Consider the following 11763-nt stretch of genomic DNA (forward strand, 5'->3'; position numbering starts at 1 on the left):
ACTATGATTTTAGCATTAATGTTTAGTGCCACGCAACATTACATGTGTTATTAATTGTTGTGATATGTTCTTATTTGTATATAAACAGTGTGTGGATGCTTTGCTTTTTATCCAGTAGCTATTAATGACTCGGTTAAAAACAGATAACTAAGTATAATGGTCACTTACCACAATCTGGTTCTTGTTGTTAGCTGAAAATTCTTAAGAGCTTTCTGTGCAGCTCTACCAAGCTTTCTTTGCAGAAACACGCTGTTCAGAATTCTCCCTGTCAAAACAAGTAGCCCAGTTTTAATGTATTGCAATGTTTATGTTGTGTTGAAGCTATTAGTGATTCTGTGTTGACGTTTCCCAGTGCAGTCCAATTTCCAGGATTGAGGTAATGTCTTCATTTTCATTTGGCTTCAGGATAACAGTAAATTTCAAGGTAACTCACTTCAATGTGGAGCAGAAGTCTTATTTTCTGAACAGATAATTGTAAAGAGCACTTACATCTCTTCCATCTGTTATTATCGGTTACATATTCTTCATATATAGATAGATACAGGTATTATTTAAAAATAAAATGTTATTGGTAAACCTAACACATGCTTACTGATCTAAAACAGGACTGTAATACTCGTGTGCAGCTTGGGAATAAAAGCGCCTTAAAGATCTTTCAGCTAAAGCTATCAAAGAAACAGTTTAACTGTCCAGGTTTCCCTCAAATGTGCACACTGAACTTTTATTGAAGTCAATGGAAATTATATGCTCTGAGGGACAAGCTTCTGTCCTCTATATAAACATAGGAATTTCTTCTAAGATTCTGAACAAAAATTAAGTAAATTTACCTTAACATTGTAAACAGCAGCACTTAAAACATCAAAACTGTAGCCATTAAGTACAGATAGTATTCATTACAGCATGGTAGTTTAAAATACTTTGAGCGTGGTCTTTGGGTTTGAATGAGAATGGGATTTAATACAAAGGAAAGATAGCTGTGCTGCTTAGGGAGAATACAACAGAACACTGATAAGTTTATTCATTCTTAATTATTTTAATAACTAAGCTACAGAGCGAATGTGCATTGTTGTACTGGCAGGGGGGGTGTTTTTAGAATCAAACTTCTCTGTTGTGGCATCCATTGCTGTTTCTGTATAAGCTGTCTTTTAATCATTAAAGACAACTGTGGATCAGGTGTAATGCGTGGTGCTGTGTAGTCAAGAAAATGGATGTTTAATTAATTCCCTGTTAGCTTTCACTTTTTGGGTAAATTCAGGAATGTCGGAATGTTTCAGTCATGGGTCTGGCCTGCCATACCAGTTTCCAGGTGACCTGAAATCACCTTAGCCAGTTCTGTGGTTTATGAAGCATTAGTTCTTTCTTACTTTTTTTGGGGAGTTGTTGGGTTTGGTTTTTTTTTTTTTTCTCCTAGATTTATAATGCCCACAAGGCTACATTAATTTTTGTTTGGTGGTTAAAGCGGCAAAAAGCAAATGGTGTACAGCAATCTCTCATCTGTCCTTTTCATAAACATGTCTGCTAGAAGCATGAATTAGGCTTTCTGCTAAGTACCAAACATATGGATTAGTAGTGTCACTAAAGGGAAAGTAGGGCATCTTTTTTTAACTTAAAATGTTAAATATTGCTATTTTTCACAGCACCAAATCAAATGAAAGCCAAGGAAGGGAGAAACCTATACAGTTCTTCTCGTTACGATGACTATGACAGATATAGGCGATCTAGAAGCCGGAGTTACGAAAGGAGACGGTCTAGAAGTCGTTCTTTTGATTACAGCTATAGAAGATCGTATAGTCCCAGAAAGTAAGTGTAGTGTGTGTTTGGCTTCAACTGCACAGCAATCTGTTGCAGGAGAAACACCACGTTGGCTATTTAATTGTTAAAATTTTGAGTAATCTTTTTCTAGCCTTACTTTGTGATTACTTGTGGGAGTTACGAGTCTTGCATGCTACATCAAATGGGAAATACTGAATGAAATGATTCTGTGCTTCATTGAAGAATAACTAAAAGCAAATGCAGCACTTGAAAAATAATTTATTAAGCATTTGTATACAAACAGGAATTTGTCACCGTTTACTTTTTCTGATGTACCTTTTTAGCAGTAGACCTACTGGAAGACCTCGTCGTAGCAGAAGCCATTCGGACAATGATAGGTAAAATCCTTTTTCACCCTTTAAATCGAGAACTAGATCACTGTATTCCTTTAACTATAGGTTTAAAAAAAAGTTTCTCCTGCAAAAAACGGTAAACAATTTTTAATGTACTAGATGTGTAAGAATAGTGTTTTTACATTCAAATCTCCTCTCTCCCCTTTATTCTGATAGGTTCAAACACCGCAATCGATCTTTTTCAAGATCTAAGTCCAATTCAAGATCACGATCCAAGTCACAGCCCAAGAAAGAAATGAAGGCTAAATCACGGTCTAGGTCTGCATCTCACACCAAATCTAGAGGCACCTCTAAAACAGATTCTAAAACACACTATAAGTCCAGCTCAAGATATGAAAAGGAGTCGAGAAAAAAAGAACCAGCTAGATCCAAATCACAGTCAAGATCACATTCTAGATCTAGGTCAAAATCCAGATCAAGGTCATGGACTAGTCCCAAGTCCAGTGGCCACTAACAGTGTGTCCATGTTGGTTTTAGGCATGTAAGATTCATTTACACACAGTTCAGTTTACTTAAATTATCAGGAATATGATGTTGCAACAGTGCTAAAAAATATTTTCTTTGTCAGTTTTCCCTGTAGCCGACAATGGTTAAAATTAAAACAGTGTTGAGAAGCCACTGAGAGAGAGCGAGAAAGAGAGAGAGGGAGAGAGAGAATGTCCATTTGGTTAAATGTCATGGGCAGCTACTGATTGGTTGTGGTGTCTCTATGTATATTTTTGTAAAGATTTGCATTTTTAATGCTTAGATATTGGTGATGACTTGATCGTAATTTGCAACGTTGTCCTACTAAAAATGTCATACCCGTAGAGAAATTGGTACCGGTTTGTGCTGAACAGTTAAACCAAGTGTTTAACTTGTTCCTTAATGCTAAACTTTGTGATAAAACAGAAAACTGGACGGCTGTAGTGCAACACTGACTGCTGTGAAATGCAGACTGGGAATTTTACGTTTCCATTGTTCAAAGGCAGGTTTCTGTGTTCTCCATGCCCACTGACGCAAGTAGGTTGGTAAATGGAGCTCTGTGGAGAGATATTTTTGAGATTTCTCTTTATCCCTGCCATCTGGAGAGATGGTACTAACATTGCATGTACTACATGGGGAGAGAGTTGGTCTTGGAAGCTCGTTCAGAGATTGTGCAGTGTCGTGACTTGTCAGGATAGAGGCTGCACTGCTTTTGACCTGGCTGCTAGCACTAAATGTGTGAGGAGAGAAAACACCTTGAAATGAAAAATTAAATTCAGATTTCAGCAAATGGCAGAGCAATTAAATATTAGGTTGTGTGTACATTTTATGCAGTTTTTGTATCTATTCTAAATTTTAGTGAGCAGTTAACCATAAAATTGCTTAGTTTTCCTGCTGTTAGATACAAGTAGATTGTTTCGAGTTGTGTGTGTACAGTATATAAGAACTAAACTTTAATGCCAATGACTCCTGTGGTTAGTTGGTGTATTCATAGGTATAAAACTGTAGCCATCTCTCTTCCTGAGTAACAAAGGCTTGCTTTTACACATCAAAAAGTATTTGGGCAAGCAAGTCTGAATCACTTCTTCCTCAGAATGGATAGTGGTTTGGTTACAAGATTTCATTTTACTTAAGAACAAATGTTTGAAGTTGGATGTGAACAAGAGCTGCATCTCTAGCTATTTAGTTTGTCACTAATACAGTATATTTAGTAAATTGAATGTGAAAAATAACAAAACCAGTGTGTAATCTTACCAGTATTTCTCTAGAAGGCAAGATACTTTGTTATGAAAATGGCTTTTGGCATTGGGTTTTTTTTTTCTATTTACCTTCAAAAGCCAGCATCAAACACCTAGTGTTCCTTGCTGTCTTATGTAGTAGCATATAAAGACGTTGATTTCAAAAAGTTCCTTTTTAGAGAAATGTTTAGGTTTGGGTTTTGGCGTTTTCAGCAGGGCCTTTGAAGAAACGCAGATGGCTTTTAAATATTGGCAGTGGAACGTGCTTAGGGGGTTGATTCTAGAATCTTTGTACATTTGATAGTATTTCTAACTTTTTCTTTACTGTTTGCAGTTAATGTTCATGTTCTGCTATGCAATCATTTATATGCACGTTCCTTTAATTTTGTAGACTTTCCTGGATGTATAGTTTAAAAACAGCAAAAAGTCTATTTAAAACTGTAGCAGTAGCGTGCAGCTCTAGCAGAGGAAAGTTGTGGGGTTAAACTTTGTATTTCCTTTCTTATAGAGGCTTCTAAAAAGGTATTTTTATATGTTCTTTTTAACAAATATTGTGTACGACCTTTAAAACATCAATGTTTTGATCAAAATAACTAAAGACCCAGCTTATTTTCTGCTTGCTGTAAATTTAGCAAACATGCTGTAATAAAAAAATGAAGGAAATACTGATCCACTGGAATTATTGTAGCTTTAGAATTTGACTCCAGAGCATGGTTAGGAGTAGAGCTATGCATCCCTTATGGAGTAAAATCCTTACTATGGTATTTCAGTAAAGTCAGGAATTTATTGTTTAATGTCCGAATAAACATAATTTCACATTTTTAAAGGGGTATTAGACAAAATAAGAATGATAAGCATACGTTTTAGTCTAATGTATTGAAATGTCTTTTCCGTTAACTTCCGTTATTGCTGGATGGTCTGCCCTATGGTTATAATTCAGATGTTATTAGCCAGGTGATGAACTAATTAAAGTCAGCAATGGAAGATTCATTGAGAACCAAATTTCTAGTATCGCCTTATCGATTTATATTTGCCATATCAAAACTTGCGCCAGCAGTGGTTCTCTAGAAGGTGGTAAAACTTTGCTGATGACGTTTAAAATTCAAGCTGCCTCCTGGCACTTGTGGTATTTACAACTGATTCTTCTTATGCCACCGAATGAAAACAACACTGAAGAGCGCTTAATTGCTCTGATAAACCCACTCTTACACTTCGTTGAGCTGTGATTTATCTTGTAGCTGTCCATAAACATGGCTTGTAACAGCAGAAAACCCCACCCTTTTTCTGCTTTTTTTAAATGAGTGTCGTCTTCAGGACTAAAATCCCACTTACAAGTGGTCCACCTGACCGTGCGGTGGGGAAGTGTGGTTGTGTTCTTGTCGGCAGCCTGCAAGGGGTTGCTGTGATTGATGTTTGCGGTAGTCCAGCCAGACTTACAGCTGGATCAGTGGGGAGGAGGGAGGAGAACATCTTTGTGTCCAGGCTGAGGTTCTAATTTCAGACTGCAGAGTAACAGTAACTATACCTTAACTATTTTGTCAGCATGTCCTTATATTGTGTGCCTCAAGATTTATGTATAGCACAGTTTAAATTTTTTGTTTTGAAAATCCAATTCATTGCAAGTATAATGTAGTATCTGACAGTTCTGATGGTTCTTTCTTTCTCTCCCAGAGGTAGGACTAAACTTTGACTTGACTTGTGTATATGAACAAGCCAGAAAAGCCGAACACAAACCCACGATGTTTCAAGAGTGCATGAATAAAGATGTTGTCCTAGTTCTTGCTCCCATGGAAAAATTGTGAAGAAGCTGTTCTGTGGGCCTTTCAGTTGGGGACGAGTTAGCAGGATGTGGCCAAAAGGGCAGGGAATGTTTACGCATTCACGCAAGTCAAGCCACAGCCCATCTAGATAACATCTCCCTTCCTTGATGCAGGTATCCCAGTCCTGCTCTAAAAAAAAAATTAAAAAAAAATAAAAAAAATTAAAAAATAAAAAAAAAAAAAAAAAAAAAAGCAGTAGCCTGTCTTGTGCAAGCTACCTGCAGGTTATGCACAGCTGGAATGCAAGAACATGCGCAGGCTACAAAAGATCATGTATAGGCATCTTTCTTTTGGAGTCTCAAGAACGGTGGGAATTTGTTTTTCTGTGGTAAACTAGATTTTGTCATTCCTGCAAAATTTGTAGAATTGAAGTAGTATTTGTAAAAAAAGGGAAAAAAAAAAAAAAAGAAAAAAATTCTGCTGAAAGTTAATGGCTGTGCTCCAAAATATCTGCAGCGTATTGATCTATCTCAGCAGTAATAGAAGGCTCTATTGGAACTTCTTTTTCACCAAAAGTCCATGCACCCAACTGATAATTAAAAATCTTAAATTTAGTGGTTAAGTAGCTGGGTGTTTAAATTAGGGACTATAATAGACTGGTCTCTGAAAGCTACATGTTATCCTTTCTATGTCTTTTAAAGATGTTTAACTGTACAGTATAATGGCTTTATTCAAAGTGGAAGTTTTCAATTTCGATGTTATTTTGAGCTCTCTTCTTGGAAAGAGCTGCCTTTTTTTTTTTTTTCTTACTGTTTAGTCTGGGGTAACAGCTTGAATTCTGTTCAGAGAAGGGCAATTGGATTGATCTACATCACAGCACTGCTACTTGATTTTTTGGCAGGGATGTTGCCGATTAACATTTTGGAAGTACAAAGGGATAAATTTACACATTTTTAGGACATAATCACCCATTAATAATTGCTGGTTTTCTCAATTTATCTTGTAACTTGCTTAAAAAGTCTGTAGTCCATTGCTATAATATTTGTCTGAAGATGCTCTTACTGATGAGACTATTCTAGGAAGGGAAGACTATGTACCCTGTAGTGTGTTTGATCAAAAGATGCTAATGTTTTATTCATACACATCCTTTCTTCTTGAGTTTTGTGTTCCATCTGTGCAAATAACCCTGTGAATTGGGAATAAAATGTACAAGTTTTGACTATAACTTGAGAGCACCTTCTGACTTAATTAATCCAGCCGTAGCCTCTTGGAGATGGATCACCAAGCGCTGAATCCCCCCCCAGTTCCCTCCAGCCCCCAGCACTGAGCATGATCCAACACTACCCCGCTAGGCTTAAGCTCTATCTACTCAGCCTAGCAAGTCAAGCTTTCCTGGGCAGAGCCTGACACCCCTTTAGCAGGCTCTGGTTTCTCTTGGTGAGGTTAGTGTTTGTTTTTAAGAAGTGCCATGGTCACAAGTCACTGGCGAGGTGCGAGCGGGAGGGCTGTAGCTCTGACCGCTGTCAGGGGGAAGTGATTCCCAGCTTCTCCCACCTCCCCCCCGGCCTTAAGAGGCAGGCGGAGCAGGCGCCTGGGGCGCTCAGGCTGCCTGCTCTGCACTCAGGGTGCCCACTCTTACCAGGCAAAGGTAAGGGCAAAGAGTTCCTTGCGAGTTGAGGGGGCTTTTAAACACGAGTCGCTATTCCGAAGTGTCGGAGCTTTACAGAACAACTTGAGCTGCCAAAGTGATGTGATCCCACTTTTCCATTACCACCTTAAAATAAACAGATGCTTTTAGGGGGTGAAAAGTTTATTTAATTTTTTGTTGTATCCAATTCGTACATATACCATTATTAATGACAATTTGGAGTATACACAATTGTAACTGGGATACAGCTCATTCCCTGGTGAAGGGCCAGGTCACAAGACATTAAGTTTAAAGACCGCCAATTCCATCTTATTTGGAGCAATAGATGTGTAAACATTCAACCAGCTGCCAATGCATTTTTAATGTACCGAAAGCCATCTCCAAGAACAGTTCACAATCCGCAAAAATCCCTTTTGAGTTAAAGCACTTTTTTAGTAATTACTGTATTTCTAAATAACCTTGGATTCTGCTACTGCAGTTCAGTTGTTTCTATGACAGGATCAGTTGATGGTGACAGCACTGACTGGCACCTGCCCTGTCCCTGGTCTGAAGTTGACAGATTTTGGCAAATATTGGGACAAAATAATGTTGTAGCATTGATTCATTTTAGAAACACTGTTACAATACTTCAGTTTCATCAAGCACCCAAACTCAGCCATTTGCACTTCTTGTGAAACATCCGATTTTTAACACCTTGGTGCGTTTGCATCATTTAATCCACATTCTCCCATACATTCAGAACTTGAGTATCTTGAACTTAAGCTTTTTTTTTTTTTAGTTTTTTGTTTTATTAAAAAATTCTAAATAAGCCTCTTTTGCACCGAGTTTACTTTAAAAATGAGCTCACAACCAAGTAAAACGTGCATATTCACTGCATGTTTAAGTGCAAGGGCACAGCCACAAGTGTCCTTTTTTTTTTTTTTTTAAAAAAAACAAAATATTTTTTTTTAAATCAGGCCATGTACTCAACATGGTCATCTTACATTCAGCAGATTTGTACTAAAAATACTTCTGTGCAGGAAAGCCCAGCGTAAATTTACATATGCTACAAAGTTTTACACTTATTTACATGGCTCTGTCTTCCCTACGAAAACATCTTAATACCTGCCACAAGCTACTGGAACTTAATTATTACAGGGTAACTAATTTAAAATCAGTCTAAGTTACTACTCCACCTTTTTCATCATTTTAAAAAATAATATAAAAAATGTATTTTGGAACTCATCAGTGCAATTGGAACACAAAAGGATTTTTTAGCATTTTTTTTTTGGCAGTCATCTGGCACTGCGGTGTCACCGGTTGGCACAGTCTGACGAGATTGCAATGAAGCGTTGCTAGAGCTGGCGGGAGACAACTCCAGCTCCCCCCCGACGCGTTCTTCCATCCTCTCAAGAACACACACCAATTACGATTCCTAGATCCGAGTTTTAGTCACAGGCTTGAAATGCTTGTCCACCAATTCAAAAGTGCCAAATAAAGCTCACAGGTGTGAACAAGAGAATAATCTGCGCTGTACCTCGTGCCTCAATGGAGATCTCTGCTCGGCAAATTGCTCTGCAGAGTTTTTCTTTCATTAGCAAATTTTACGCCAGTTTGAAGAGCAGCAGAGTACCTGACTAAAGCTTTCAGTGCATTTTTTTCCAGTTAACGCTGCATTAAAGTTAGGGAAAAGCTGGTTTTCTAACACCGCATCATAAAGTCAAAATTCCAATTTAGGGAGACAGTCCCATTTACTCTTACAATAAATACAATAAATGGTGACTGTTCAGGATTTGATTAGACTCGATTATAGAGAAAATACCTACTTCACAGTGAAGTGAACACAGCACACAACTTTTGAGGTAAAACATTAGGGGAATGTAAGCTCCCACCTGCTTCTCTTCCAGGTGACCAACTACATGCAGCAAGAACCTCTAGTTCTGTCCACCTGTGCGTCTGGAGTTAGGAATAACAATGCTCAAATTTGAAACCCTATAAATTTAAATAATGTTAGAAATATGAAAAGGTACATCTCAAGCCTGGACTTTAAGTAACGTTTTAAGCTGAAATGTCATGATTTCTTTATCAGAAGGTTTAAAAGAAACAGGTACCCAGTGACTTGGTGGCTTAGGAAGAACACTTGGTGAGGGTGGCTCACTAAATTTTGCTCCAGCATAGTTCTGATTGGTCTGAGGTGTGAAAAACAGGTTGTGATTCGATAAAGTAGGATTCCAATTTTGATTACTGGGGAAATGAACATTGTTCTTTCCCCCTTTTTGCATGGCCTGCCATGCACCAGACGATGAGTTGCATCCATGTCCTCTTTCTTTCTTCATATAGGTCTTCATCTGTGAATTCTGGTCTTTATTCTTCTTCCTGTTTTTTAGTTGTTGATGGTTCTTGGTGGTATTTCTAGACTGGGGAACTGGAATGTTGAATCTTTCTCCACCGCCCATCTTCAACTTAAATGTCACCTGTAAAAACAGGGGAAAAAAAGTCAGTGGAGTTTGCATTACTACTGTTTATTTTTAAAACAGAAAATATTTCAGAGCATTTTTAGATTCAAAGCAAGGAGACTGAAATCAATCTAACCAAAACTTGTATCAACTGAAAGTAGTGGGTTTTCTCCTTTACTGGACGCCACTTTAATAACACCCAAGAACTTAGCTGAATTATAATGCAGCATATCATCTTCCGAGTGGGAGATTAGACTCTGCAAGAGCTTAACAATTCTGCTGCCGCTGGCTGACCAGCACATCGTACACCAACCCATCCTTCAGGAACTGTACCCCAGTCCCCTTATCAACAATCACAGCTTTGTCTACCTAGCAGTGAAAATGCTGGTCCCTCTCCAGGCAGCCCAGCTACAAAATATGCCACTTATTTTCTCCTCAGCAAAAGGTGTTAATTGGAAGAATGTGAAAAGACATGTTCCTTGCAAAATATGTTGCCAAATTTAAGGTGTTAGCATTTAATCCTGAAGACATTTAAAGCCAAGCTTATTACAACCTAAAGATCTGGGCAAAGTTTGCAGTGATAAAGCCACCCTCCTGTCTTCCTGGTAAGTTCTCTGAAAATTACTCTGATAAACCCAAAGTGAACTGAAAACAGCCTCAAATAGAAAGCAGCCATTTGTAACAGAACTTCAAAAGTAGGCAGCCAGATACTATCACAGGGTACTTGGCACCTTCAGGCTGACTCCCCTACAGCATACCATTCCTCTCCCACCCCCATTTACCTTTCAGTTGTTTTCTCCGATTCCACACTCTCCAACTCTTGCCCCCTTTCTTGCTTCCAAGCCTGAAAGAGTAAGTGCTGCCTTTTGCTGGACTCCTTCCTTTGGCTGGGAATAGAAGTTTTCATGGGCTGATCCGCTGTATTCAGCCAGGTAGCCGAGCCCAACATCGGATTCTCGGCACAGAAGCTCCAAGGGAGAAGTCCCACTGCATAAATGAAAATGAAGTTTGAATTCAGGTTAAGGAAACAATTGTTTCCCGTTAAAAGAAAAAAAAAAAAAAAAGCTGAAATAATTCAGAGTATTCATAAAGTCAGTTGTATCTCTTCCTTGTTAAAGATAACAATGTAATATAAACGTCACCATCATACTTAGCTTTTCACAAAGAACACCATTTTTATCATGCTCTCTTATGTGTAAGTATTTTAATAGGCAGGCAAAAGCCTTTTTTTTTTTTTTAAGGGGGAGGGGGGGAACTCAAATATAATGGAAAACACTTTGGGATGAACTCTTAGGGAACTAGCACTTCAATACATCACTCCTAAGCACAAAGAAACCCTCCCTGAACACTACCCCTTGAGAACCCACCCGCCTAACTGTGGGACCACAACAGGAAAACACCGCCCAGAATTACAGCGCACAGAAACCGGTCCCGACACTTCCCACGAAACCCCAAACTCTCCTCCAGCCATTGCAAGAGCTCCATTTCTAACCTGTCAGCTGTTTTTTTCCACTTTAGTTAACAAAGTAATTCCTTATTAACCCTTAAAATAATTTCCTGGTTAGCCCATGGCTCATCCTCTCCCGAAATCTGTTCTAGCGTTTGAATCTTAAGGCACTCCAACCTATTCACCTCCCCTAATCGATGTGTCACTCTTCAGACTCATCAGCACCCCCAGCCCACCCCTCCTCTCCCCAAAGGCTCCAGGAAGAGCCGCCCATCTTCGTCGCCAGCTTTCGCCTTGGCGTGACTACAGCTAAGGGCCGAGGGAACGTCATTAGCACAAACCAAGCTGCCGTTTGCTCCCACCAGAGCGGCCCTCACAGGCTCGGCGCTTCAAAGAGCTCCGTCTGTTCGTCTCCACACTTTTCTCTCTTCCTATGTTGCCTACGCCCCCCGGTCCCTCGTCCCGCGGGGAGCCGGGAACCCCCGTCCCCACTTCCCCAACAATGGAGCAGCCCGGCGAGCACAACATGGCGGCGACAGCGCCCGGCCCTTCCCGCACCGCTCCTCCCTTACCGACTTCTGTCCGTCTCGTTCTCCCACAAGCAC

General features: G+C 39.3%; 2 protein-coding genes across 2 annotated transcripts in view; one reads left to right on the plus strand and one right to left on the minus strand.

The window, feature by feature from the left end:
• Positions 1-8194, plus strand: part of SRSF10 (serine and arginine rich splicing factor 10) — a 12103-nt gene extending 3909 nt beyond the window's left edge. The window contains exons 4-6 of the mRNA XM_035904044.1: positions 1632-1800; positions 2097-2150; positions 2322-8194. Coding sequence (XP_035759937.1) covers positions 1632-1800; positions 2097-2150; positions 2322-2619 — 521 coding nt within the window. The 3' untranslated portion in view covers positions 2620-8194. The remainder of the gene's footprint in view (positions 1-1631; positions 1801-2096; positions 2151-2321) is intronic.
• PNRC2 (proline rich nuclear receptor coactivator 2) lies at positions 7987-11763 on the minus strand. Its single transcript, XM_009648505.2, has 3 exons — positions 11731-11763; positions 10494-10698; positions 7987-9729 (listed from the first exon to the last, which is right to left on the minus strand). The coding sequence occupies exon 3, from the start codon at positions 9709-9711 to the stop codon at positions 9289-9291; it is 423 nt and encodes a 140-aa protein (XP_009646800.1). The 5' UTR covers positions 9712-9729; positions 10494-10698; positions 11731-11763; the 3' UTR covers positions 7987-9288.

This window comes from Egretta garzetta, unplaced genomic scaffold, assembly GCF_000687185.1.
Source record: "Egretta garzetta isolate BGI_Z169 unplaced genomic scaffold, ASM68718v1 scaffold101, whole genome shotgun sequence".
Taxonomy (NCBI): domain Eukaryota; kingdom Metazoa; phylum Chordata; class Aves; order Pelecaniformes; family Ardeidae; genus Egretta; species Egretta garzetta.